Below are 27,923 nucleotides of genomic sequence, written 5' to 3'. Positions count from 1 at the left end.
CCCCACTTCAGTGGGAAGGATATTGCAAAATCTCCATTCCCACCCCACTCTGGGGCCAGCCAAAGGTGGAATTTGCCGGTTCTCTGAACTGCTCAAAATTTCCACTACCGGTTCTCCAGAACCTGTCAGAACCTGCTGGATTTCACCCCTGCACAGATTATGTTGATTTCCTCACCTATGAAAACCAGTGAAACCAGTAAAAAGTGTGCTGCCTATCCCAACATCTAAACCTAGAATGCATAGCATGACCCAGATTGAAAGGGAAAACTAAACTGATCGGGAATCCAACCAGTGCCCAGGCACCAGATGTACCTAATAAAAAAAAAGACCAGCCCCAATTAGCACATGGTATTGACTCTTGTGCATTTCTCCATTAGTTTCCTTCACCTTTCACCAGATGGAGAGAAAAGGGGAAGGAAGACCTCCTGGCAGGGGAACAATTAACACCTGCTTTTTGATTTATAGCTTTCCTGCTTTCTTCAAAGCTTGCAGCAATTCCAATGCTTACAGACGTTGAGCTAACTAATTAGGTGGAAAAGAGATTCCAATTGGGCAGAGCAGATTTCGTCTCCAACCCCTTCAAATTAAGGTGGCCTATATAGCCCCCCCCTCCCCACCCCGAGGCCAGAGGGATTCAGAGGTCACCAGTAGTCATCCCATTGGCCCTTTGGCAGGTTAACCTTTTTGGTTGAACTCAAGAAAAAGATGCCATATCTGACTATGGAAGCCAGATCATTAAGGCTTGTGGGTGCTTTGTAGAACAACGGTACTCATTTCTCATTTATTTACTTGTTGGATCTACCCAGACATCCTTTCTCACAACCATGACTCTGGGAGGCTTACAACATTTAAAATAAAACAATATAGGAAATATAAAATTTATGAAGAAAGATAGAAGCCACATCACAGGGCTCTAAATAACAAGCCCACTCTCGGGTTCATGGATTGAGAGCAGCGGTGAAATCCAAATTTTTTTACTACCGGTTCTGTAGGCGTGGCTTGGTGGGCATGGTGTGGCTTGGTGGGCGTGGCAGGGGAAGGATACTGCAAAATCTCCATTCCCACCCCACTCCAGGAGAAAGATACTGCAAAATCCCCATTCCCACCCCACTCCACTCCTGAGGAAGGATACTGCAAAATCCCCATTCCCACCCCACTCCTGGGGAAATGATATTGCAAAATCTCCATTCCCACCCCACTGTGGGGTCAACCAGAGGTGGTATTTGCCGGTTCTCCGAACTGCTCAAAATTTCCGCTACCGGTTCTCCAGAACCTGTCAGAACCTGCTAGATTTCACCCCTGATTGAGAGCCTCTGAAAAGCCAACGGGGTGGGGTGGAGGGGGTGAACCTGTCTTTTGAGAGAAATGGTGTCCACAAGGGATGATGCAGCAGCAGAACACAATATGAGAACCAGAGTTCTCGTGACTTGTCTATGGAGATTCTCAACCTTCCAGCTCATTTTTGGGCGAAACATGTTTTTCCCAGAAGTAACTGGACTTTCTTGGGTCCCACCCCCACCCCCCGTTTTTTAGAACTTAAAAGCCTCTTGGATGAGAAGTGAAACATTTTTTTTGTTTGTTTGTTTTTAATTTGATTTATATGCCGCCCTTCTCCGGAGACTCAGGGGGGCTTACAATGCGTTAAGCAATAGCCTTCATACTTTTGTATATTTTTTAAAAAAAACCCAAGAAAGTCCAGTTGATTTTTGAAAAAAAAAGCACTTAACAATGGGGCAAACTCACTTAACAAATGTTTCACTTAGCATCAGAAATCTTGGGCTCAATTGTGGTTGTAAGTTGAGGACTACCTGTAAAGCAAATCAAATATCTTTATTACAGTCTTTGGTCAGCCTTTACGGTAGAAAAAGAGAAATAGTTTAATGGAACAAATTGTTAGTGGGAGGGGAAAAAAATAGAATGATAAAACAACTTTTATAATTAAATGTTTGGCATGATTGTGTGACTTGATGAAGATATTTGACCACCAGGTATCCAAGTGTAATGTTAGCATCCCTTAAAAACATAGAATTAATCAGTCTGACCCTCAAATTCAGAGATGATGTGGGTGATCAGAGCATGCCTTGAGATATCACAAAAACGACATATAAGAACAAGGAAGAGAGTTCCTACATCCCTGGAGCCACCAGGGCTAAGTCCCTGCAGATAAGTATTCCCATGAAATCTTCCTGCCAGCAGTTTGGGAATTTAATTAATTTATTTCCTCTAGAGCCCATATTGGTGGGCACAAGAGTTCAGCTCTGGCGTGCATGCGTGTGCCAGCCAGCTGATTTTTGGGCCTTCTGGGCCCACCAGAAGTAGAGAAACAGGCTGTTTCCTGCCTCCGGAGGGCCTCGGGGTAGGGAGGCTCATTTTTCTCTCTCCCCAGTCTCCAGAGCCTTTCTGGGAATCTGGGGAGGATGAAAACGGCCTTCCCCACCCCCACCTAAGGCTCTCTGGAGGCCAGAAATGGCCCATTTGCCAACTTCCGGTGGGACTGGAAGGCCCATTTTTTGCTATCCCCAGGCTCCACAGCCTTTCTAGGTCCCACCGGAAGTTGGCAAACGGGCCATTTCCGGCCTCCAGAGGGCCTCTGGGGGATGGGGAAGGCCGTTTTCGCCCTCCCAAGACTCCCAGAAAGGCTCTGGAGGCTGGGGAGAGCAAAAAACGGGCCTACCATGCCATCGCGTGCCAGGAGTGGGGGAGCGGGAAGGGTCGCGTGCGCATATGCAGGGGCGGGGCGCATAGAATTATGGGTGTGGGCATGCATGCGAACCCCTCCCTGCTCCTAGCACACGGTGGCAAAAAGGTTAGCCATCCCTGCTCTAGAGTCATTAAAATAAGTGATCGTTTATTTTAAAACAAACAAACAACCAAACCAAACATCACCACCCATAGTCACACTGTGAGTGAGATGGGCAGTCTCTAAGTTTTATATCCAAATAAATAAATAAATAAACTGCAGGTACTTTATGCAAATCATAAAATGCAACTACATTCAGGGCAGAACAATGTACCCCCTTTTTAAAAAGTGGGAGGAATTCAGAACCCCAGTGGTTATTTATCTGCTGTGATGCTTGAGTTTATAAATATGCTAACGCAATACTTCTCTGTCGTTTTACCTTCTTTGCCCCAAATCACTTATCAGAAAGTCCATTTCATCCCACTTTGAGCCAGTTTAAAAGTCTCTGTTGTGATTCGGTAATGGGTTTGTGTGTGGTTATCTAAAGAAAATCCACTTCCGTAATTTGCCAGCTCTGGAAAACATTACACTAAAACATTTTTTTTTAAATCAGAACAAATGAGAAATACGTAGAAAAAAGCAATTCTGAGAACGGAATTTTAATATAATAACATTTCGGTTTGAGAAGCAGACACATTAAAAATAGGAAAAATGATGAAAGGTGATGTTTGACCTTTCAAAACACGTTTGTTTTCTTTTTTTTAAATCAAACAGTATTTTACAAATTATCCGATGTTATTTGCGTTGAGGAGGGGGAGGAAGGGAAATGCATGTAAGAACTAAAACATTTGAAACTTGACTCATGTTGTAATTTTTGTATAGCTGGTTGTAATGGCTTTTAATACTATTTTAATATAGTTTCCTGCTCAGAGTCCCTTGTGAAGCTCACGTATGGTTTAATCAGCCATACAAACTGATGGAATAAACATAGATGTCTGATGAGGCCCAGGGTGGCAGTGTTAAAGCTTAACAGAATAACAGAGTTGGGAAGGACCTTAGAGGTCTTCTAGTCCAACCTCTGCTGGTAGACCTATGGCAAGTGTGCCACAGGTGGCACACAGAGCCCTCTCTGTGGGTATGCCAGCTGTCGCCCCAGCCCAGTTCCATTGTGCATGCATGCACGCCTCTCAGCAGCTAGACGGTCTTTGGGTCTCTGCTGTGCATGTGTGGGGAGCGGGGAGCGGGGCGCAGAGTGTGCGCACATGCATGCATGGGTGGCAGGATGCATGCATAGGGGGCGCTTGCATTGCATTTGGGGGGTTCACACACGCATGTCCCCCTGCACCCCATTTTGGGTCTGGAAAGCCTCCTGCACCAAAATGGAAGCCAAAAAAGGCCATGGGGGGCACATGAGCAGAGGGGATGGGGTGCCTGCATGGGGAACACATGCACATGTGCAGGGGTGGGGCGCATGCATGAGGGGGCACTTGCATTGCATTTGGGGGGATCAGGCAAACACGCGTGCATTCACGTCCGGGCGGGCATGCTTTGGGCCTCGGAACCAAAAAGGTTAACCATCACTGCCCTATACCATTTCAGACAAATGGCTGTCCAACATCTTCTTAAAAACTTCCAATGATGGAGCATTCACAACTTCTGGAGGGAAGCCGTTCCACTGATTAATTGTTCTAACTGTCGGGAAATTTCTCCTTAGTTCTGGGTTGCTTCTCTCCTTGATCAGTTTCCATCCATTGCTTCTTGTCCTGCCTTCTGTGTTAAGATCTGTGGACTTCAATTCACCGAGTTCCCCAGCCAGCACAGATTTTAAAGTTGCCAAGGTTGAGAAACACTGGTCTACAAGATGCTATTCTAGAGGAAAGACAGAATCTTCCAAGGTGTAGGAAGAATGTCCTCATCTTCTTTATAGTGAGTTTATTAAGGGGGGACCTCGTTAAAGAATAGAATAGAATAGAATAGAATAGAATAGAATAGAATAGAATAGAATAGAATAGAATAGAATAGAATAGAATAGAATAGAATAGAATTTTTTATTGGCCGTGTGATTGGACACACAAGGAATTTGTCTTGGTGCATATGCTCTCAGCGTACATAAAAAGAAAAGATACATTTGTCAAGAATCATAAGGTACAACACTTAATAATAGTCATAGGGAACAAATAAGCAATCAGGAAATGTTTCTCTCCAGATTTCCTACCACTTGCATTACCATTTATGAGATAAGCCACCAAGAGACTCACCTTCTATCTCGCGATGGTTTATGTTTGTAGGGAAGAGTGTAGAAAAGAGCAACAAAGATTATTAGGGGCTAGAGGTTCAATAGATGGTCCAGTTGCCCATTTGCTTTAACCCAATAGAGTAGTATTTCTCAACCTTGGAAGCTTGAAGATGGGTGGACTTCAACTCCCAGAATCTCCCAGCCAGCACAGCTGGCTGGGGGATTCTGGGAGGTGAAGTCCACCCATCTTCAAGCTTCCAAGGTTGAGAAACACTGCAGTAGAGGTTAAAACATATGAAGAATGGTTGCAGGCATTGGGTTCACCTAGTCTAGTGAAAAGAAGGACGAGAGGTGACATGATAGCAAGTGTTCCAATATTTGAAGGGTCAACTTATTTTCCAAAGCACCATAAGGCAAGACAATGGATGAAAACTAAACACAGACAGAAACAACTTAGAACTAAGGAGTAATTTCCTAACAGTGAGAACAATCAACCAGTGGAATGGCTTGTGTTCAGAAGTCGTGGGTGCTCCATCACTAGAGGTTTTGAAGAAGAAATTAGACAACTATTTGTCTGGAATGGTATAGGCCAGTGATGGCTAACCTTTTTGCCATCGTGTGCCAAAAGCGTGGGGGAGCGTGGGGGGGGTTCGCACCCACATGTGCCCACACTGATAATTCAGTGCACCCCGGTCCCCCCACACAGGCACATGTGACACCCCTGCACTCCCCCCACTTTTGGCACGCAATGGCACGGTGAGCCCAGTAGGCCCATTTTTCGCCCTCCCCAGGCTCCAGAGGCTTACTTGGAGCCTGGGGAAGACGAAAACAGTCTTCCCCATCCCCCTGGAGGCCTTCTGGAGGCCAGAAACGGCCCATTTGCCGACTTCCGGTGGGACTGGAAGGCCCATTCTTCGCTCTCCCCAGCCTCCAGAGCCTTTCTAGGAGCCTGGGGAGGGCAAAAACAGCCTTCCCCACCCCCCTTGAGGCCCTCTGGAGGCTGGAAATAGCCTTCTGGTGGGCCCAGAAGGCCTGAAAATCAGCTGACCGACACACACATACGTGCCAGAGCTGAGCTAGGGCAACGCTCGCGTGCCCACTGATATGGCTCTGTGTGCCACCTGTGGCACGCGTGCCATAGGTTTGCCATCACGGATATAGGCTGTCCTGCTTGAGCAGGAAGTTTGACTAGAAGACCTCCAAGGCCCCTTCCAACTCTGTTATTCGGTTTACTCTCCATTCCGTTCCATAGCCTCTCACAGAAGTAGTGGAAGAAACACAGGGTATGACCAAAGAGAGGTGCAGATTGCAGGATTTGCACAACATGCTAAAATTGTGCATGTGCATCTGTGTGTGTGTGTGTATACACGTTCATGTGCAAACCATATTTCTTTGGGGGAAAGGCTTATGAGAGGGAAGGGCTGCCCTCGTCCACCTGTTCTTTTTCTCCCTTCAGGCCAAGCAAGGCAATTCTATACAACCTGTTATAGGATACTGGGCTGCTTAGAACGAGTTAAAACACAACAGATCGAAGTTCAATAAGCTAATCAAATTAATAAATAAAATTTAGTAACAGGAATCCTAACAAATCAAGATGAAGAAGCCCAATGAAATGCCTGTTTTTAAAATGCCCTGCTTTTCTGGATTCAAACAGACCTTGATTACGGTAGATGGCCTAGAAATTCTCACCTTATGTGCTTCAGAATGGGAAACGCTTAGCCGGAGTTGATCAAAATATAGTTGATATCTTTGCCAAATAGACCCCACTACATTATGGCTAGGGTGACAAAGATATGGTGAACCACGAATCAAGAAAGAATTCTTTGACTAAAGGGGGTCTTGAACCACCCTGGCTCCAAGTTAATGAAGGTTATAGCTGAGCAGCATCAGGATCCAAGGATCACTTTTAAAAGTTTGTTCAAGGGTCCTGAAAAGCTACCCCTGAGCTACTTGTTTATCCATGTAGGCTGGGGGAAAAATGCCATTTTCTGTAGACTTCATCTTGCAATATAAGGAATCACTAGAATAGAATAGAATAGAATAGAATAGAATAGAATAGAATAGAATAGAATGGAATGGAATGGAATGGAATGGAATGGAATGGAATGGAATGGAATAGAATAGAATAGAATAGAATAGAATAGAATAGAATAGAATAGAATAGAATAGAATAGAATAGACAGAGTTGGAAGGGACCTTGGAGGTCTTCTAGTCCAACTCCCTGTTTAGGCAGGAAACCCTACGCCACTTCAGACAAATGGTTATCCAAACATCTTCTTAAAAACTTCCAGTGTTGGAGCATTCACAACTTCTGGAGGCAAGTTGTTCTACTGATTAATTGTTCTGTCAGGAAATTTCTCCTTAGTTCTAAGTTGTTCCTCTCCTTGATTAGTTTCCACCCATTGCTTCTTGTCCTGCCCTCAGGTGCTTTGGAGAATAGCTTGACTCCCTCTTCTTTGTGGCAGCCGCTGAGATATTGGAAGACTGCTATCATGTCTCCCCTAGTCCTTCTTTTCATTGAACTAGACATACTCAGTTCCTGCAACGTTCTTCATATGTTTTAGCCTCCAGTCCCCTAATCATCTTTGTTGCTCTTCTCTGCACTCTTTCTAGATGGCCACTCCATCACCATGCCTTATCCTCGTTAACAGAGATGACCCTCCCAAAGTTAATAAAACGAACTATTTCTGAAGCCTGCCTACAAAAATTAAGGCGTCCAAATCCAGGGGGGTGGGGAAAAGAGCAGAAGAATGCAAACAATTGTTCCTCAAGTTAGCACCATGATGATGAGCTTCTATATTGGTATGTGAGAAAGACCCTGAGGAACAGGGGGAAGAGATGCTGCCTAGGAAACAAACAGATAAGACAGAGCATAGTCATAGCAGCTGCAAAATGGGCAGAAAGGAACCTCCTTAGCTTCTCAGGATATAAAGGAGACAGAGGGGGATTGGTACTTTCAGATTTGCAAGATTGATGTCAGCATTCCTAGTTATACCAGACAGGAAAAAGACCCAATGAGCTACCTCTTCTTTATTGTAAAAGCTACACTAACAGAATCTTGCAAGTCTGAAAGCATAAATCGCCCGCCATCTTCTTTTCAGCCTGAGAAGTTAAGAAGGGTCCCTTCTGTCCTGAGTCTCTTTCTCTGTCATGTAGAGGAAGGCTGTATCCTCTCTTATCTGATCATTTCCTAGGCAGCATCTCTTCATCCCCTTTCCTTTTCTCAAGGTCTTTCTCACACACCATTACACTTTTGAAGGGGTCGGCAAAGCAAGGCGAGATGGGGGTTGGAAACTACATGTTACATATCTCATCATGCAAAAGCCGCCATTATGCATCATTGCACGATTACGTTATGAAATGTGTGATGGCATCATGTCATAGCTTCTGCTACATGCATATGACCAGCCCTTAAGACAGTATTTCTGCGCTGCTGGCTGGGGGATTCTGGGAGTTGAAGTCCACCCATCTTCAAGCTACCAAGGTTGAGAAACACTGCCTTAAGAGTTTTAGTTCTAAAGGGTAATTATTGTATGGCTCACATCGCATCTTTAATCTGGTTACTTGTTCCCTTTTCTGGTTTGCACAGTCAGAAGTCAGTTCAATGGGCTAGGTTCCACATGACTCAAAGAACTAGAATAAAAACTTATCAAGTTCATCAAGTTAAAGTTTATGCAACTTTAATCTCTGAATAAAGAATTTGAGATTCCTGTTTTGCCCAGACACTAGGGAAAGATATTAACATCAGGGCCAAAATGTTCAGTTGATCCTGGATTATATCATATTTAACCCAAAACAATATTTTAGATTCCTTGGATCCCACTGAGTTTATATAGCAAAGGCTTATGTAAATCATCAGGAGATAAAATGAGATTAATGCTTCGTTTAAAGATATGTTTGCTCAGCCCCTATTGTTGCTCAATTCTGGGAGAAACATGTATTATCTCAACTTTCAAACTTGATGTAGTATTCTCAGAAGTTCAAGTCCTTTTGAATTACATTCCCAATGCTTGGAAATTGATATGTGGACAGAGAAAGCAAATTCTCACTGCCCTATTTTGTACTAAAATATTTATTCTTCCTTGTTTGAAAGGTAAAACATATGGCCCCCAACTATCGATTGTCTGCAGAGAGTCTCTGATTAGCAACTTAGGAACAAATCACTTTTCATTGAATGATGAATAGAGTAGAGTAGAGTAGAGTAGAGTAGAGTCGAGTCGAATCGAATTGAATCGAATCGAATGGGAAGAGGCTTGGAATAAAAATTATAAATTGACCAGAGCTGCGACGTATAAGGAGAATCAGTATAAAATGCTCCACAGGTGGTATCTAGCACCTGCCAGACTAGCCAAGATGTTTCCCAATATGCACCCTAGTTGCTGGAAATGTGGCTATGGTCAGGGCACCTTCTTTCATATGTGGTGGACATGCCCTGAAGCGAAAAGATACTGGAATAGAATTTGGAGATGGCTACAAGAAATAATTGGAGAAGACATAGAATTGACACCGGAAATATTTCTCCTGGGAATAGTAAAGAAGGGGTATGGAAAGAAAAAGATCCATCTGATAATACATATAACCACAGCTGCTAGACTGGCGTATGCAGAATTCTGGAAAGAGAAAACCCTGCCACCAGAAGAACTTATAATTAGGAAAATACTGGAGTGCGCAGAGATGAGTAAATTAACGTATGAAATAAATAATGAGAACTCAAGAGTATTATACTGTGTGGGAAAGGTGATATGAATGGATGAACGACAGAATTAAAAAAGGAGTATAAGGTGCGATAAATAAATAGCAACAAATAGTCTAAGTGACACCAGATATATTTTATGTATATATGTATAAACACTGCAGATCCGATGTTAATAGAAGTGAGATTCTTTTTTTGTATATATATAAAATTCAATAAAGTATATTTTTTTAAAAAAAGAATAGAATAGAATAGGCTGGAAGGGACCTTGGAGGTCTTCTAGTCAAGCCCCCTGCTCAAGCAGGAGAACCTCTACAATCTCAGACAAGTGACTGTCTAAACTCTTCTTAAAAACCTCCAGTGTTGGAGTGCCCACGATTTCTAGAGGCAAGCTGTTCCACTGGTTCATTGTCCTCACTATTAGGAAGTTTTTCCTTAATTCCAGGTTGCTTCTCTCTTTGATTAATTTCCAATCATTGTTTCTTGTCCTGCCCTCCGCTGCTTTGGAGAATAATTTGACCCCCTCTTCTTTGTGGCAGCCCCTCAAATACTGGAATACTGCTATCATGTCACTCCTAATTCTTCTTTTCTCTAGATTAGTCAAATCCAAATCCTGCAGATGTAATTGAAATTCTTATGTACAATTTGTATATATATCCTTGTATAGGCCCTGTTTTTTCCTTGCTTCCTTCCTTCCCCCCTCCTTCCCTCCCTCCCTTCCTTCCTTCCTTCCCCATTCCAATCTTCTTCCTCCCCTCCTTTTCTCTTCCTCCTCTGCCTCATTCTCTAGGCTTCTTTCCACCAGCCATCAAATCTTGAACTTATTATTGTATCTTAAATTCAATTTCTGGAGAAAGCACTAGGAAATGAATGAAGTTACTAACTGAAGGCGAGCTGATTTAATTTTAGAGAAGGTTGGAAGGAACCAGAATGGGAAATGAACTTCATCCCCATCGTCAATTCAATATAATTTTGGATTAGTACTTGTTCAAAACTTTGAAATCAGTTGGGTGCAAAGAAAAGACTTAGGAGGAGGAGGGAATCTACCAGCCACTGTTATATGTTCATTTTTTTTACACTTGTTCATATTTACTGCAAATTAATTAACTATCGTGGAAGGGTTAGCAACAGAGTCAAAATTAACTAAATTTTAATTTGATCAAGGTTATTTTAGATGGGTCATTAGAGGTTAATCTCCTTGAAATTTAAATAAATCCTAGTAATTATGTCTAAATTTAAATTGACTGCTGTAAATGAGCCTATGCAGATTTGCGTCTCCTAGCGTGGGTGCACTTCAGATAAATATTTTTTTATTATGAAGCTAAAGTATATATCTGGAAATATCTGAGCTGGAGATTAAATGGGAAAGCAGCTGGGATGCTAGAGGAACTACAAGGCTGCAGCAAAATGCAAGATCAAATCCATCTTTAAAGGCACTTTTTAAAATGTAAACTAAACACTGTGGGAGGGTCTGAGTAGCTTTTTTTTTCTCATCATCTTCCATCTGCTGAAACTTGTTGGAAAGTTCTTTGGGAAAAAAGTTGGAACATCCTGCTTAACTTGGTCAGTGAATTCATCGATGCAGGTACCTAAAGCTAACCCAGCCTATCAAAGAAAGAAGCAAACCTGTCAAAAACAACCAGATTAGCATGTTGAGTAAAAACAGGATGTGGGTTTGTAACGGAGCGGAGCCGGTGAAAAGCAGGGTGAAGTTGCTGACCGAGTCACTCTCTGGAACTTACACAACTCTTAAAGCACAGGGCATCTTCCCAACTCAACTTCTCTCCGTTAAAAGCCAGGAGAGCTTTAGAGTTACATAGGAAAAAAAAATCTTTGTGCCAATTATTTCTTGATCCTTTCATCAGCAAGAAGAGAAGCTTCTCGGTTCCAAATTGTCCAGGGTTGACCGTGTCTCCCTTGATGATGATTCCAGCACTCACCAAGGATTGGTGAGCTCCTAAACCAGGATATCAAACTGGGGTCTCCATCCGCAGGATGACAATCTAGCTTTGATTATATGATACAAACATAGTTTCTTCCTGGAATTGACTTGTCACTTTGGCAGCTAGCTAGACAGAGTAGAAAAATCATGGTAGCTCCGTGCTTGTAGGAAGCGCTTCAGGATGGGGTGGAACATCATTTATTTATCATTTTTTAAATTATTTATACATTTTATTTATTTATTATTTATTAGTTCAATTTATATGCCGCCTTTCTCCGGAGACTCATTTTATTTGCCGCCCATCTCGTCTCCAACAACTTTGGGCGGAAAAACATGGACGATTATGCAAGCAATGGTAGACACCAGGGGCATCTAGGAAAGGATGGGCACAGGTAAGCATCTATCAAGATCTTGAAGGAGGGGGGAAGGAGGACATACTTTGCTAAAGAATAAATCAATCTTTCCATGCACTGTGATTCATCTTTCAAGCAAGCCTATTGACTCCTGCTTTGGGCAGGGGGCTGGACTAGAAGACCTCGAAGGTCCCTCCCAGTCTGATGATTCTAGTGCTTCTTATAAGTCAGAGAAAAAGAAAACAAGGCAAGTGGGGAGAGGGACAGGGAGGGGGTATTTACTCTTTCCTTTACAGTGATTGTGAGATGTGGTGGCTCAGTGGCTAAGACGCTGAGCTTGTCGATCAGAAAGGTCAGCAGTTCAGCGGTTCGAATCCCTAGTGCCACATAACAGGGTGAGCTCCCATTACTTGTCACAGCTTCTGCCAACCTAGCAGTTCGAAAGCACATAAAAAATGCAAGTAGAAAAATAAGGACCACCTTTGGTGGGAAGGGAACAGCGTTCTGTGCGCCTTTGGCGTTTAGTAATGCCGGCCACATGACCACGGAGACATCTTCGGACAGCGCTGGCTCTTTGGCTTTGAAACGGAGATGAGCACTGCCCCCTAGAGTCAGGAACGACTAGCACATATGTGCGAGGGGAACCTTTACCTTTACTTTTACCTTTACCTTACAGTGATCAGAATGGATTGTCTGAAATCTGCTTTTGAATTTTATAAAAGTACAATCTGAGGATGGAAGAGGATGGGAGAGACCTTGCTAATAAACCTTGTCCAGTCTGGCTAAGCATTCTGAAGTGATGGGTCCAGCACACCTGGTGAGCATCCTTTGGGACAAAGCTGCCTTCCAAGGATCCTTGAATCTAGCAATAGCTTCCCATTTAGAAGCAGTGCAGTTTAGCCTCTTCTATAACTGCCTTGTGACAGCTTCAAAGGCAGCACTCTCACACCCAAGCATACTTGCAAAACTTTGCTCTACCTTATTTACCTGACAGGTGTGGATGGATGTTTGGCTCAGCTAATCTAATCTATATGGTCCTATCAAGAGCAACCGGCACACACGGTTTCAATAATTTTGTGAACCTTTGAAAGAATTACTGCATAACTTTGTCTGCACCCAACTCCAGTTCATCGAGACAGATGGAGCACTGTCCTAAAACAGTTTATTTGATATACTTTCCAACATTTAACCAAGAAATGAAACAGGCATAAAGTTTTTGTGTAATGTTTCTTTTTCTTAAGTTTCTTAAATTACCACCATTCTCCCCCCCCCCTCAAAAAAAGGAGGGGGTTTCCTCTCCCAAGATTTAAACTATATGGTAGCGGAATCTGACTTTGCATCTTAATTTGCGTGGGTATCAGCTACAGAGAGGAAAGACAAAAATAGAAGCTGTGTTCTTGCAAGGCGCTCACTTACCTGGCCACTTAACAATCTAAGGACAATGTTCACACAAGCTAAGTTTGCCTAGTATCAACCTTGGTTAATTTCTTTAAGGTTTAGCCAAGGGCACGAATTCAACCAATTTGGCTGGTTCTTTGCTCTGTACCAGGCTTAGAAAATGGGTCAGTTCGGTAAGCGGGTTCCCTGCCTCGTGTGAACAAAACCACCGGGACACCTTCTCCTAACCACGGCCCTCTTACCAGACCAAAAGAGTTCAGTGACTCTGACACGCGGGGCGAGGGGAAGCACTACTGACAACCCAGCAGAAGATCCCAGGGACCGACCGGGATCCCCTGAAACAAAGTTCTGGACCGAAGAAGGAAAGACAGGCCGAGACTCACATGAAAGCGTGGTAGATGAACGCCCAACCTCGGGGTCTTTCCAGCACGTTGTAGAGGCAGTTCTGAAGGCGACGATATCGCTTCTGCGACGTGGATCGAGCTCCGGAACCCCCGCGTGGGACCGGTAAGGGGGTCCCGAGGAGTCCCAGGCGCCTGGGGCTGGATCCAGCGGAGGCGGCGGGGGTCGCCTCGCTCTTCTCGGTCTGCACGGCGGTCAGGGCTACGAATTCCACGCGCGGGGCTTCTCCGCCGCCGCCACCACTACCACCACCGCCGCTGCTGCTGCCGCTGCCGTGGACCGCGGACGGAGGCAGCACGGAGCGGTCCCCGCCTGGAGCCCCGGCCATCGCGCTGGGCAGGAAAGGCGAGCGCGCTCACGGCATGGAGAAAGCTGAGTTCCGCGGCAGGTCAGCCCGGCATGGCACGCCTACCCGGAGGGCTGAGGGGCTCCGCTGCGATGCTGCCCGCTGGCGCCAGCCCTCCGGAGCCGTCTTTCCCTTGGCAGGGAGGATGGAGACTGAGCCTCGCTCGGCCGGGCTCAGGAGGCAGACGGAGCCTGAGACTTGGCCACGGGATGCGCCCTGGGCGCACACGGGAACTCTTGCCGAGCAGCCTTGCGCGCTCCCCGCCGGTTCTTTAAGCCACTCGGGAAAAGCGTGGGGAGGGTTAGAGGGTGGGTGGGTGAGAGAGGCAAGTGGAGGGACGCGGATCTCCCTCCCCGCTTCCTCGGCTGGATGCTGCTTCTCCGCCTACGCCCAAGTTTAGAAGAGTTGCCGGCTTCGCGTGGCGCTGCGCTTTGGAGAGCTGGGCAGTGTCAAGAGCGCGGCCGGAGAAAACCGAGGCGGCAACAACAGCAGTAACAGCGATTTCTGCCGCCGCCACCGCTGGCTCTTTCTCCTCCTCTTCCCTCGGCCCCTCTCCATCCTGCTGGCTTCTCCACCTGCCTTTTGCTTCCCCGACTCACATGGCATCCTTCTCTCCCCCCCCCCCACGCCCTCCCTCCCCCCCCACAACCCCCGCCTCGCCGGCTCGTCTTTCCGACGACGCTGCAAACCCTCGACGCTGAAGGGGCCGGGCGCCCAGCAGCCAGCCACGCCTGCCGTCTCTGCCTTCTCCTTCGCCTTCGCCTTCTCCTCCCTCCCGAGCAGGCGACTAGCCGCGGCTGGAAGGAAGCGCGACTTTCAAGCTCCGACGGGGACGCTGAGGTGCGCGCCTTCTTCTTCCAGACACGAACGAGAATGGAAAAGTTCCTTCAAACGAGCCATCGGTCCCCAAGTTTCTGCTGTCTGCCGGGGGGGGGATTTCTTCTTTCGTTCAGCCGGTCCTGCGCCCACATTCGCGATTGCCCACTCATCACGGCCAATTCGCCACAGCCAACTTGCCATGGGCGACTCCGGCGCGGGACTATTCGCTACGGAACCAAAGTTACATTAATGGAATAGAATAGAATAGAATAGAATAGAATAGAATAGAATAGAATAGAATAGAATAGAATAGAATAGAATAGAATAGAATAGAATAGAATAGAATTTTTTATTGGCCAAGTGTGATTGGACACACAAGGAATTTGTCTTGGTGCATAGGCTCGGAGTACATAAAAGAAAACATACGTTCATCAAGAATCAGAAGGTACAACACTTAATGATAGTCATAGGGAACAAATAAGCAATCAGGAAACAATATCAATACAAATCATAAGGATACCAGCAACAAGGTTACGGTCATAAGTGGGAGGAGATGGGTGATGGGAAGGATGAGCAGATGAGAACATTAATAGTAGTGCAGACTTAGTAAATAGTTTGACAGTGTTGAGGGAATTATTTGTTTAGTAGAGTGATGGCATTCTTGAAAAAAGCTGTCCTTGTGTCTAGTTGTTCTGGTGTGCCGTATCCTATAGCATCGTTTTGAAGGTAGGAGTTGAAACAGTTTATGTCCAGGATGGGGAGGGGTCTGTAGATACTTTCAGAAGCTCTCTTTTTGACTTCGTGCAGTATACAGGTCCTCAATGGAAGGCATGTTGGTAGCCATTGTTTTTTCTGCAGTTCTAATTATCCTCTGAAGTCTGTGTCTGTCTTGATATTAACGTTATGTTAATATCGAAGAAATGGTGGAATAGAATCATTAAAGAAAAGATACCAAAGGAGGAAATGTGACCAACAAAAAATAAAAATATTTTTAAAATTATTTTAAATTATTCAATGGAATGGTTGAATTGTCTTGTGGCAAGTTGACCACAAGTTGGCTTTGGCGAATTGTCCCGTTCCACCCGAAGCAGGCCTCTTCCCTGCAAATCCAAGATTTGGCTCAGCCTGATGGGTCTCTTGGTTCTTTAACCTCTGAAATGTGTTTCCAGGGATTCAGCTTTCCCTTCGAATAAAAGCAGGTTTGCCCTCATGCTGGCCCTTCCAATCTTTTGGTTAAAGGCAGTGAAGACAAACACTCGGGTGACTGAATTTTATTCAAGGAAATGTCTTTGATTAAAGGCAGTTGATTTAATTGCTTCCTCCATGGTCATGATTAATTACAATTAGCTGGCAAGTTTGGAATGAGGAGGAAGGCTGTTGAAGGCGAGGTCCGCTGGTTTGTGTACCCATCAGACGAGGGAAAGCAAGGCACAAAGCAAAGTGAACAAAATGGGGCTTAAATTAAGTGTAAAGAAAACCAAACCAATGACAGCAGAGAGAGCAGGGGTCAGTAACCCGCTGCTCTGGAGCCGCATGTGGCTCTTTCATCCCTCTGCTGTGGCTCCTTGTCACCAGTCGGCTCCACAATTGATAGGGCCTTTGGTTAGGACAGGTAGAGGAAAAACGACGCCGTGCTAGGAGGAGACTCTATGGTGGGGGAACTGGACTTCCGGTCGGCTCCAAAATTGAATGGGGGGGCTTCTGGTTAGGACCTTTGTGGCTCTTTGAGCGTTTAAGGATGCCGACCCCTGAGGTAGAGCAACCAACCTTAGAATTAACAGCATAGATAAAGAAATGGTGGAGAGATTCTGCCTTTTAGGATCAACCATCAGCTGTAAAGGAAGAAGCAGTCAAGAAATATGCCACAGACCAGCAATTGATCACACCACTGCAAAGGCCTTGGAAAAGGTATTCAAATGTTGTGATGTGTTTGTACCTACAAAGATCAGAATTGTGCAGGCCATGGTGCCCTCTGTGACATTCTATGAAGAGCTGAGGTGGTGCAGTGGTTAGAGTGCAGCACTGCAGGCTACTTCAGCTGACTGCTAGCTGCCGTTCAGCAGTTCAAATCTCACCGGCTCAAGCTTGACTCAGTCTTCCATCCTTCCGAAGTTGGTGTTGTGACCTAGGCTTCCTGAGTCATTAAAACACACGAGTAGTCCCAAAAACTCTTCTATTGCAGCTGTGAATTATGTTCATTCACATTAGTTGCAAAAAGTCCTTCGGGAGAAGTCCTTCGGGATAATCACCAACCTTTATCTCCTTTAACACTGCCAAAGACCTATTTGGCAAAGCCACATGGAGTCCAGAATCAAACAGAGATGCCGACTGGAAGTAGAATTAACAACATTGCTTTCCTGCAAAGGGCCTATGTGCCTTTGCTCCTCTTTTAAGCCTTATGGGAGGGGCCAATCATCTCCAGGCCTTACTCCCAAGTCATCCCTTTAGTTTTAACTGTTCTTGCCTTCTGGCAGCTCTGCACATGTGCGCACTAAGAACAGGCACCTCCTGTTCCTTTGCCTCTCTGATATCCAACTCTGGATATCCGGAGTCCATAAATAACTCCCAGATGGCCCTGGCCCCATCTCTGCCTCTGATGCAGAGCCCTCCCCAGACTCCAGGACTGGCCCATGTTCCTCCCCAGCCTCCTCACTGTCCGACTCTGGAGGCTGCTGGTGGACCATAACACTTGGTAAAATGAGGACCCAGATTGTTTGGGGGCAATATGCTAACTCTGTAAATCACTTTACAGAGCGATTTACAGAGGGGGCTGTAAAAGCACTATGAAGCGGTATATAAGTCTAAGTATTATTGCTATTGCTGTGGATGGTTTTTGGGTGTAAAGCAAAATGTTTTCAAAGAAAAAAAAATTAAGAAGTCCAGTTGACTTTTGGAAAAAGCACTTTTGAGACAACCATGACCTGGATGACTGAGAATCTCCACAGACTTTTAACCAAACTCAGAATTAACAGTGAAGATAAGGAAGTGATGGAGAGCATCTGCCTCTTAGGATCAACTGTCAAGTGTAAGAGAAGAAGCAGTCAAGAAATATGTCACAGTTCAGCAATTGATTACACAGTTGCAAAGGAAAAGATATTCAAATGTTGGACATTTTTGTATTTATTTATTTATTTATTTAGTCATGTTTGTGTGGTGTATATTGGAGATGGTGACTCTTTGAGAAGTATGCAAAGAAATTTCATTTTAATGTATGCCAATTAGTGTAATTAGTGTATATTCAAAGTGACAATAAAGTTATTATTCTATTCTATTCTATTCTATTCTATTCTATTCTATTCTATTCTATTTTCTATTCTATTCTATTCTATTCTATTCTATTCTATTCTATTCATTGTGAATTAGATGCCACCTTGGGAGAGAGCCTTTTGAGTTCCATATGGAGACAGGAAGATACACACGAACTTAGCAGAAAACCTACCACTTTTCTCATTGGCTGTCAACAGGTGTATTGATATTAAAAGACAAAGTCATTTTTTTCCAGATCATTCAGTTTTACAGCATTGTATGTGCAAATCAGAGGCCCGATGGCTCAGCGGTTAAAAATGCTGAGCTTGTCAGCTAGAAAGCTGACTGCCTGGGTTTGAGACCTGAGCACTATATGACAGAGTGAGCTCCCGTTCCTTGCTCCAGCTCCTTTCCACCTGTTAGTCCGAAAGCATGCAAATGCCAGTAGATAAATAGGTTCCACTTCAGTGGTAATATTACAGCATGTCATGCGCCTCGGTGTATTGTCATTCTGGCCACATGACCACGGAAATGTCTTCAGACAACACAGCTAAGAAACTGAGATAAGCCCCACCCCCTAGAATCAGACACACCTGGATGGGGGAAACCTTTCCCTTTACCAGGCACAAATCAAATGGTTGCGAAAAGCAGAGGTTTGGGGTGATTTGCAAAGTTGGCAACTCTGCCCACATTGTGGTTTTGTGAAAGCTTTGCCAACGCTTTGAAGTACGACTGAGTGCTCAGTTTAATGGATCCTCTTAATAGAATCCTAACTACAAGATGATTAATTGGGAGGGGCCTTCTTTAATTGGACAGGAAAACAAATGGAAAATGGAATTGGTGGTGAATAGAGATGGCATCCAGTCTTGCTCTTCACATAGGAGTGGGAAAATAGTATTTGTCCCTTACTTCAAAATGATCCTCCACCAACCTTCAGTCACCCTGCTGGCAGGATGAGGAAGAGAGAAAGGGGTACCCTGCCTACTATTATCCCCACAAGGGCCCTGTGGGGTGAGATGAGTTCCCAATGGTGGGTTGCCCCCGGTTCGCACCGGTTCTATAGAACTGGTAGTAAAACTATCGGGAGGCTCCACCCACCAACCCTGACGTCATCAGAATGCTTCTGTGCATGCACAGAAGAGCGCACGCACACGTGCGCAGCCCCGTTGCGAACGGGTAGTAAAGGTAAGTAGAACCCACCCCTGATTCTTCCCCTGCCATGTCCCCCAAGCCACACCCACAGAACCAGTAGTAAACAAAATTGGATTCCACCACTGGTTTAAGGTCTCCAGCCAATGTCTTACTGATCTTCATTGAAAGTGTCCAATAAAAGGAAGGCCTCCATCAACACAGACAGGGCAAGCCATTGCAATCTAAACTGAGAGCAAACCCCACTCCTTACTAGCACTGATGATGTTACCTACTGTGGATAATGAAATGTCTGTACGAAAGCAACCAAACTCTGACAGCACCAAGAACCCCAATCTGTCCCTAACTTGGCTCTTCCAATGGTGCCCCCATCATCGCTATAACTGTGTCCATTCACCTTCCTGAGAGCTTCATTCTCTTCTTGTCCTCCCTTCCACCTTTCCCAGCATTAGAGCCTTCAGCAGAGAACTACTGGTAGGCCTTCACATAAAGCATCATATAAAATTATTTACCATGCTCCGTGCATTTCTTACTTTATTTCCCATGCTTTTTTTTTCCCCTCTAGGCAGACTGCAATGTTCTAAAAATGCAATTGAAAAATTTAAAAGAACTGCACCTTAAAAGAGCAGCTAAAATACACCAGGTATGGAGGCCAATAAATTGGCAGGAGGGGAAAAATGTACTTTAAAAAGCTCCATTGCAATGTACGTGTTAATTGCCCTTAAATGCCGCGATGTGCTCCAAGTGATGCGTCAGAAGAAGCATTTCCAAAAATTACAATAAACAGTAATAGAGGTTGGCTTTATGAACCCTCCCCAGTGGGCTTCTGCTCCTTTCATTTTGCCTCTCTTTCCAGAGTGCTGGAAACAGGAGATGTGTGTTCCTGTCACCTTTTCCCCCAAGGAGCCGATATAAAGATCCGGCAATTTAAGAATCAGCCTCTTGAGAGATACAGTGAGCTGTGCACAGAATGAACTGGGTTAGTTAGTTCATTAGATGCCAACCTCGTCTCGTGTGAGCTGCTGAACCCTTCCTGGCTGAGGGACCCTTTTCCAAAAACTGAGAATTTAAAACATAAATGGAAGGCAACTTCATCTAGACTCACACAATCATTTGGCTCCAGGCTAGGTTCCTCTCCTCGCCACATCTTGTGGCAGTGTGTTCCAGAAGGTAATTTTTTTAGATACTGTGGGAAATTGTAATTTAGTCATTCCTTGGAGCTGCTATTAATGTACAGAATTAGATAATTGAGAGACAAAAAAAAATCCTTCTCTGTTCAAGATCTGAGGCAATAGGCACGAAAATTACATATTGAAAGTATTCCCAAATCCCTCCCCCACAAGGACCCTGACTGAATGTCCAATCCCTAGCCCCCCAAGGCATCATGTGAGGTGCATTTTCAGATGGTCCCATCCCTCTGGTATGCCAGAACGGTTGACCTTGGCGGACTGTCAGCAACCCCGTTCAGCTGCGCCGAAGACGATGAGAAACTTCCCTGCTTTCATTCCCTTTTACGAGACATCTCCACCAGCTCACTTCCCCCTCCCAAATACCTATACATCCCCCCTCCCCCATTATTATGGCAGACAATAGCAAGCATAGAGGCTTGTAAGGATTGCCTCTCCTTCCAATTTAAGAAAGTAAGAACTCTTGAAACGTGGTTGTTCAAAAGGAACCTTTTATTAACCAGAAGTGATAGCCACCCAGTTAAAGCAAGATCTGAATACCCTTAGGCAAGACAAGTAGGATTAAAGCAGTAGAGACTCCTCCCTTTAAGTCAGAATGCAGATTTTAGCCAATACACAAATATGAAGATGCTTTCTTTCCCAGTTTCCTTGAGAACCCGAACAACCATGCATTCACACTGTTATCCTTTAAAGTGAAACAACCCACATGGCTGTCATAAACATTCCTCCACATAAAGAGGATCTCAGGGCTCTTTGGTGCCAGGATATAGGTTGTAAAATATCTGTTGACACAGGCAATGCTAGTAAATCGAATCCAAGTCTCCCCCTTCCTCCAATTGAATGGCAGTATCACTTTTAGGGATCTGACAGGCTGATAGTGCGCCATCCCTGCATGTGTGCGGCATCACAAAACATGGCAATTCGCTCTCTCGCGCCATCCACACGTGTGCAATGTCAAACAATATGGCAATTTGCTCATGCATGCCGTCTACACATGCATGCAGCATCAAAAACACAGCGATATAGGATGGGATTGCGCCCACCCGCAGGTCGCCACTACCGATTCGCCTGAACTGGTCTGAACCAGCTGAATACCACCTCTGATGCATACATCTATCCTCAATTGTGGTCATAAGTCAAGGACTATCTGTAATGATATATATTAACAGCTCTAGGCCCTAGAACAACTAAATAGACTAAACGTGAGGTGAAAAGATACAATCTCAAACCATGCAATATTATTATAAATCACTCCCCCACAAATTTTAGTCTTTGTGAGCTTGTCTCATCCTTCTACATCAGGGGCATCTAACTGGCGGCCTGCGGGCCAGATGCATCATGCGCTGGCCACGCCCACCCCAGCTCCGTGAAGGGGAAAAACATCACGAAATGTCATGTAATGGCAATGTGATGCTGCAAGTTTGACACCTGTTCAAAGAAGAGCAGCTAAGATGATCAAAGGCCTGGAGACTAAACCATATGAAGAATGGCTGCAGGTTTGGGGTTTGGCTAGTCTAGGGAAAAGAAGAATTAGGGGTGACATGATAGCAGTGTTCCAGTATTTCAGGGGCTGCCACAAAGAAGAGGGGGTCAAATTATTCTCCAAAGCACCCGAGGGGAGGACAAAAAACAATGGTTGGAAATTACTGTGTAATCAAAGAGAGAAGCAACCTAGAATTAAAGAGAAACTTCCTAACAGTAAGGATAGTTAACCAGTGGAACAGCTTGCCACCAGAAGTTGTGGACGCTCCATCACTGGAGACTTTTAAGAAGAGATTAGACAGTCACTTATCTGAAATTGTATAAGTTCTCCTGTTTGAGCAGGGGGCTGGACTAGAAGACCTCCAAGGTGTGTTCTGTTCTGCTCTGCTCTGTTCTATTTTCTGTTTTATTTCTATTTCTATTTCTATTATTTCTAATCCTCTCCTATCCTATTCCTTATTCTATTCTATTCCTTAATCCTTATTCCTTATTCCATTCCATTCCTTAAGGAATAGAATGGAATGGAATAAGGAATAAGGAATAGAATAGAATAAGGAATAGGATAGGATGGGATGCGATGGGATGGAATGGAATGGAATGGAATAAGGAATAAGGAATAAGGAATGAGGAATAAGGAATAAGGAATAAGGAATAAGGAATAGAACGGAACGGAATGGAATAAGGAATAGAATAGAATAAGGAATAGAATAGAATAAGGAATAGAATAGAATTCTATTCTATTCTATTCTATTCTATTCTATTCCCTCCTATATTTATTCTATTCTATTCTATTCTATTCTATTCTATTCTATTCTATTCTATTCTATTCTATCCTATCCTATCCTATCCTATCCTATTCTATGTCTGTCTCTATTCTCTCCTGTGCTACAATTCTTTTCACCTTCACTGTTGAAAACTACATATGGATTTCAAAAATGTATAGTAGCCGTATGATGGCAACCATTTTATTTCCAGCCATTTATAAGAATTGTGCACATGAAATTTGCACAGTTGTCTGGAAGTGGGCTGATGTTTTTACATCCAAAGATCTTGCTAGCTAAGAACTACAAGTTCCCACCCAAATAAATAAAGCTGTTTTACTGCTGTTGCAAGGCCCAAAGGCTGTGTCCTCACAACACCATTAATATTCAACTATTTTGCTGGTCTGTGACCGTAATAAAGATGGATTGATTAAATATTCAACAACCGTATGACGGCCATACATTTGGGCATGGGGCATAAGTCCAGAGGTGAAATCCAGCAGGTTCTGACAGGTTCTGGAGAACTGGCAGCAGAAATTTTGAGTAGTTCGGAGAACTGGCAAATACCACCTCTGGCTGGCCCCAGAGTGGGGTGGGAATGGAGATTTTGCAATATCCTTCCCCCTGAAGTGGGGAGGGAATGGGGATTTTGCAGTATCCTCCTGCCACGCCCACCAAGCCACCCCACGCCCACACAAACGGTAGTCTCTACCTCAGATAAACATTGCTTTTGTGTATCATCTAACTGGGGTAGGTTACCTTTATTTAAAGAGGCCTTTTCTATTTTGTATTCCGTACATTCTCTGGTTTGCTATATAGTTCTGAATAAAATTTTAAACAATCAACAATTTATATATTTCATCCCTTTCACTTCTATTGGCCTCTTTCCAAGTCGCTGTCATCTTTTTTTCATCTAAGATAGAACTCGTCGCATTTTGCAGAGGTTGTAAAAGTTCATCCTTAAAGCATTTATAATAAAAAGCTGATAATCCATCTGGTCCAGGCACCTTTGCTAGTTTAATCTTTTTTTTTTTAATATAGCTTCAGAAACTTCCCTCATGGTGATAGGCCCATTCATAATCTGTCCCTCTGTAATCGTCTGTAAATTTTGTTTCTTTGGATATTCATCAATTCTCTCTAAAGAGATGTCATTGCTTTATACAAATTGGAATAATATTGATAAAATGCTTTTGGTATGGCCAGATTGTCCATTAGTACACTATCTGCCCATTGTAATTCCAATATCATTTTCTTTTCTTTTTGTAATTTATGTCAACCATTGCCCTGGTTTGTTCGCTAATGCAAAGTTTTTTTTTTTTGCGCTTCATAGTTCATTTTTATTTCCCTTTCTCTTGTTGTTAACACACTAGGTAACTGTCATTGTAAAATTTTAATTTGCTGAGAAATACTTATTTACACATTTCTTTAATTCCTCTTTTTGCTTTTTTAAAGTCACCATTAGGTTGTACAAAACAAACTGTGATAAAAAGCTTTACTTTTGCATCCCAAGCCATTCTTAAACCAGTGTCTTTATTTAAATCATTTTCAAAGTAATTATGTTCTTTTCTTTTTACAATCCTCCACAGTTTCTTATTTTTCTAACAATATTTCATTTAGACTCCATCTAAAAGAATTGGATTTCATTTTATAAATCAAAACTCACAGGGTTATGATCTGGAAAAGTCTTTGGTAATATCTCTAGAGAAATCCTACTAGCCAAATTCTTTGAAATTTGTATCGTATCTATTCTTGAGAAGGATCTATGATTTTCAGAAAAGCAGATGTACTCTCTTGAATTGCCCTTTTTCTCTTTCCTTATGTCTATGAGCCCTAAATAGCACTTTGTAGTTACAGTCAAAATTATACTACCCTTATCTTTTGTTTTGTAAAATTCACCAAAGTCTGCACTCTTTAATAATAACAATAAACATTCTTACAAAGTTCCAGCTTGTTTGTCTATTCACCCCAAATTTTTTCCCCAAAAAAACCTCTGTCTCCTTTATCTATTTTAAACTTTCTTACACTCTCTTTGTTAAGTTTTTTGCCAAATTTTTTTCAAAATCCTTCTTTTCTTTTTAATCTATAAAGTTTCATTCTCTTATCCTACCACTCAAAAAATCTTTCTTTACTTGCAAATTAATCACATCCAAAACAATTTAAGAAAGTGAGGTTTCCATGAAACTTATGTTCATATAGGCAGCATCAAGACTGTAAGCTTGCTTGAAACCATTCAAAATCTCCATTTCTGCTGTCTACATATTTGGACCAGCAGTACAGAGTGCAGGTGGATAATCTCACAATCTTTCCTTTATCCAGAGAATCTGCGCCCGGCCAACCAGAATTCACCATCTGATTGCCAATCTCTACGGTCCCCGCTCCTTCAGGGATGTCTAGTTTGCCAATGATCTCCACCTGGAAGCCCCTCAAAGAGGGTTGTTTGGACAACTTTGCAAAATGCCAAGAATTGGGTATTTTTGCACAAAATTTCAAGGGCAAGGAGTTCCATACTATGGGGTTCAGAACTGATTTAGCAGTAATTTCTGCAATTGCCCCATCATCAAGCAGTCATCAAGCTCTGTTATTCTGGACCTGTTGCAGCTTCTGGATAATCCCCAAAGACTGCCCCATGTAGTGTTTGTTATTGTAATCCTTTTTTATTTTATTTGTAATCCTATTGTTATTGTAAGAGCCTTGGTGGTGCAGCGGACGAAGTGCTGTTATGTAGCACTTAGCTGCCAGCTGCCTGCAATTAGTGCGAGTTCAAATCTCACCAGGCTCAAGGTTGACTCAGCCTTCCATTCTTCCAAGATAGGTAAATTGAGAACCCGGACTGTGGGGGCAATAAGCTGACTTTGTAGAAACACCACTTGGGGGGGGGGACAAAAGCCCTAATAAGCAGGTATATACAAAAGAATGTAGGCTATTGCTATAAGTGCATTGTAAGCTGCCCTGAGACTTCGGAGGAGGGCGGCATATAAATTGAACTAATAAATAAATAAATAAATCCAGTTGAATGATGATCAGAGAAGAAATGATCATTGCCAATGAAACCTGGTGCAGGTAGGGTCTTCAATGCCATCTGAAACTGGGCAAGTGCCCTGTGACTAGTCTTGGTCTCTACCTGCTACTAATAGAGCAAGTCCAAGAGGATTTCCAGATCTCCTTCAAGTCCTACTCCAATCAGATCACTGCCAGACTGACGTTCTTAGATCTTTATTAGTAAAAAGCAGCTTGGTGGAATTTCCTATTGGATCTCTTTCCCTACACCAGGGGTCTGCAACCTTAAACACTCAAAGAGCCATTTGGACCCGTTTCCCACAGAAAAGAAAACACCGGGAGCCACAAAACCTGGGTGGGCGTGGCCAACTCAATGTCACTCACTTCCACCAGTCATATGACACCCCCCCTAGCCACGCCTACCTAGCCGGTCATTAGGGCAAAGAACCAGTTGTTAAAAAACACCAGGAACCACAAAACCCTTTTCACATATCTCTCCCTCCCCTCCCTCCCTCCCTCCCTCCCTCCCCCTCTCTTTCCCTCTCTCTCTGTATCTCTCTATGTCACTCTCTCTCCCCCTTTCTCTGTATCTCTCTGTCTCTGCCCTGACTGCTTCTCCATCCCCTGCCGTCACCCTTACCTTGTCAGGCCAGGCGAGTGATTGGGAGGGGAGGGCAAGGGACGGGGCCAGCCAGTGGTGGGATCACCTGACAGGGAGGCACAGCAGAGGACCCAAAAAGCCGCATATGGCTCCGGAGCCGCAGGTTGCTGACCCCTGCCCTACACTGTTCAGGGTTACCATAACATCTCTGGTTCATCCTGGATGGCAACAGCTGAGTGTCATCTCTACCAATGGCATTTCACTCCAAATAATGGATGATTTCAAAGATTTCATCTAGATGTTAAGACATGAATTGGAATATTGCTCAAACCCAGTTGGTTTGATTAATTTTAGGGGTCATGTTATCCCGCACGCCCAGATTGTTCATTTTATTGTGCAAACACAAAATCAAGATGCCTTGATTTTGAAACTCAAGTTAAGTCTGCTTGCTTGTATGCGGCCCCTAAATCATAATCAACTCTGGAGGCAGGATTTACAGTACACAGTAGACTACACTGGTTTGTATATTGCCTAAATATCATTTTGGCACCCTCTCGATGTATTGAAAATGCCCTGGGAATTGTTAGAGCTGCAATCCTAGCACACTGGGGGAGGGAGCACTACATTCCAACTAAATTAAGACAATAAATTGCAATTACATTGTGGTTTCTTGTCTTCCCGTTTTGGAGAGCTCTCCAGCTGGGCTTTTGGCATGCCAAATAACTTGACCATTTGCAGACTAATCTGACATTGGTTATCAGTTTAATGCAGCTCTCCCTGAGACTGAGAGAGAACTAGTTGGTTGGGCTGATGCAGGATTAAGGTGGCCGCATCCACATGAGATGCGATGGCTAAACAAATCAACCATGCGGATAATCCTCGGCAGTAGCTCTTCATGACAGTCATTCATTGAGCCACTATTTGAAGTTTACAACATACTGAAAAAAGTGATTTGCAACCAGTTCTCACATTTATGACGGTCGCAGCATCCCCATGGTCATGTGATCAAAATTTGGGTGCTTGGCAATTGGTGTGTATTTATAACAGTTGCAGAGTCCCAGGAGGTTCTCCATTTGCAACCTTTCCAGCTGTTTGTTTTTTTTTGACAAAGTCAATGGAGGAAGCAGGGTTCACTTAATGGCCACATGATTCATTTAACAACTCCAGTGATTCACTTTACAACTGTGGCAAAAAAGTCACAAATTTGGGCATGACACACTGAACAATCACATTTTTTAGCAACTGAAATTTGTCATCTAGCTATCATCTATCATCTATCTGTCAATCTTTTATCTATGTATCTATGCATCTTTGCATCTATGCATCTATCTATCTATCTATCTATCTATATTATATATCTGTCATCTATCTATATCTATCTATTATTTATCTATCATCTATCATCTATCTATCTATCTATTATCTATCTATCATCTATCTATTATCTATCTATTTATTTATTTATTTAATTTTTTATACCGCCCTTCTCCCGAAGGACTCAGGGCGGTGAACAGTCAAAATAACATATATATAAAAATGTGAAATAGAAGCAATTTAAAATAATTAAGCCAATTTGGCTCATCAGTTAAGTTAAGAATATCTATCTATCTATCATCTATCTATCTATCATC

At 43.6% G+C, this 27,923-nt stretch overlaps 1 protein-coding gene across 4 annotated transcripts in view; it reads right to left on the bottom strand.

Moving 5' to 3' along the window:
- Positions 1-14,642, bottom strand: part of KCNQ4 (potassium voltage-gated channel subfamily Q member 4) — a 160,798-nt gene extending 146,156 nt beyond the window's left edge. For 3 of the 4 annotated variants that reach the window (XM_087876806.1, XM_060691415.2, XM_034413760.3), the window contains exon 1: positions 13,686-14,592. In XM_087876806.1, coding sequence (XP_087732932.1) covers positions 13,686-14,032 — 347 coding nt within the window. In that variant the 5' untranslated portion in view covers positions 14,033-14,592. Of the gene's footprint in view, positions 1-13,685 lie in introns of all 4 variants that reach the window. The other variant, XM_087876805.1, reaches the window with a different exon arrangement.
- Between the last annotated feature and the right edge of the window lie 13,281 nt (positions 14,643-27,923).

This window comes from Pantherophis guttatus, chromosome 10 (assembly GCF_059756535.1).
Source record: "Pantherophis guttatus breed Tessera chromosome 10, ASM5975653v1, whole genome shotgun sequence".
Classification (NCBI taxonomy): domain Eukaryota; kingdom Metazoa; phylum Chordata; class Lepidosauria; order Squamata; family Colubridae; genus Pantherophis; species Pantherophis guttatus.
Note: the sequence above shows the minus strand (reverse complement) of the source record. Positions and strands in the feature narration are given on the sequence as shown.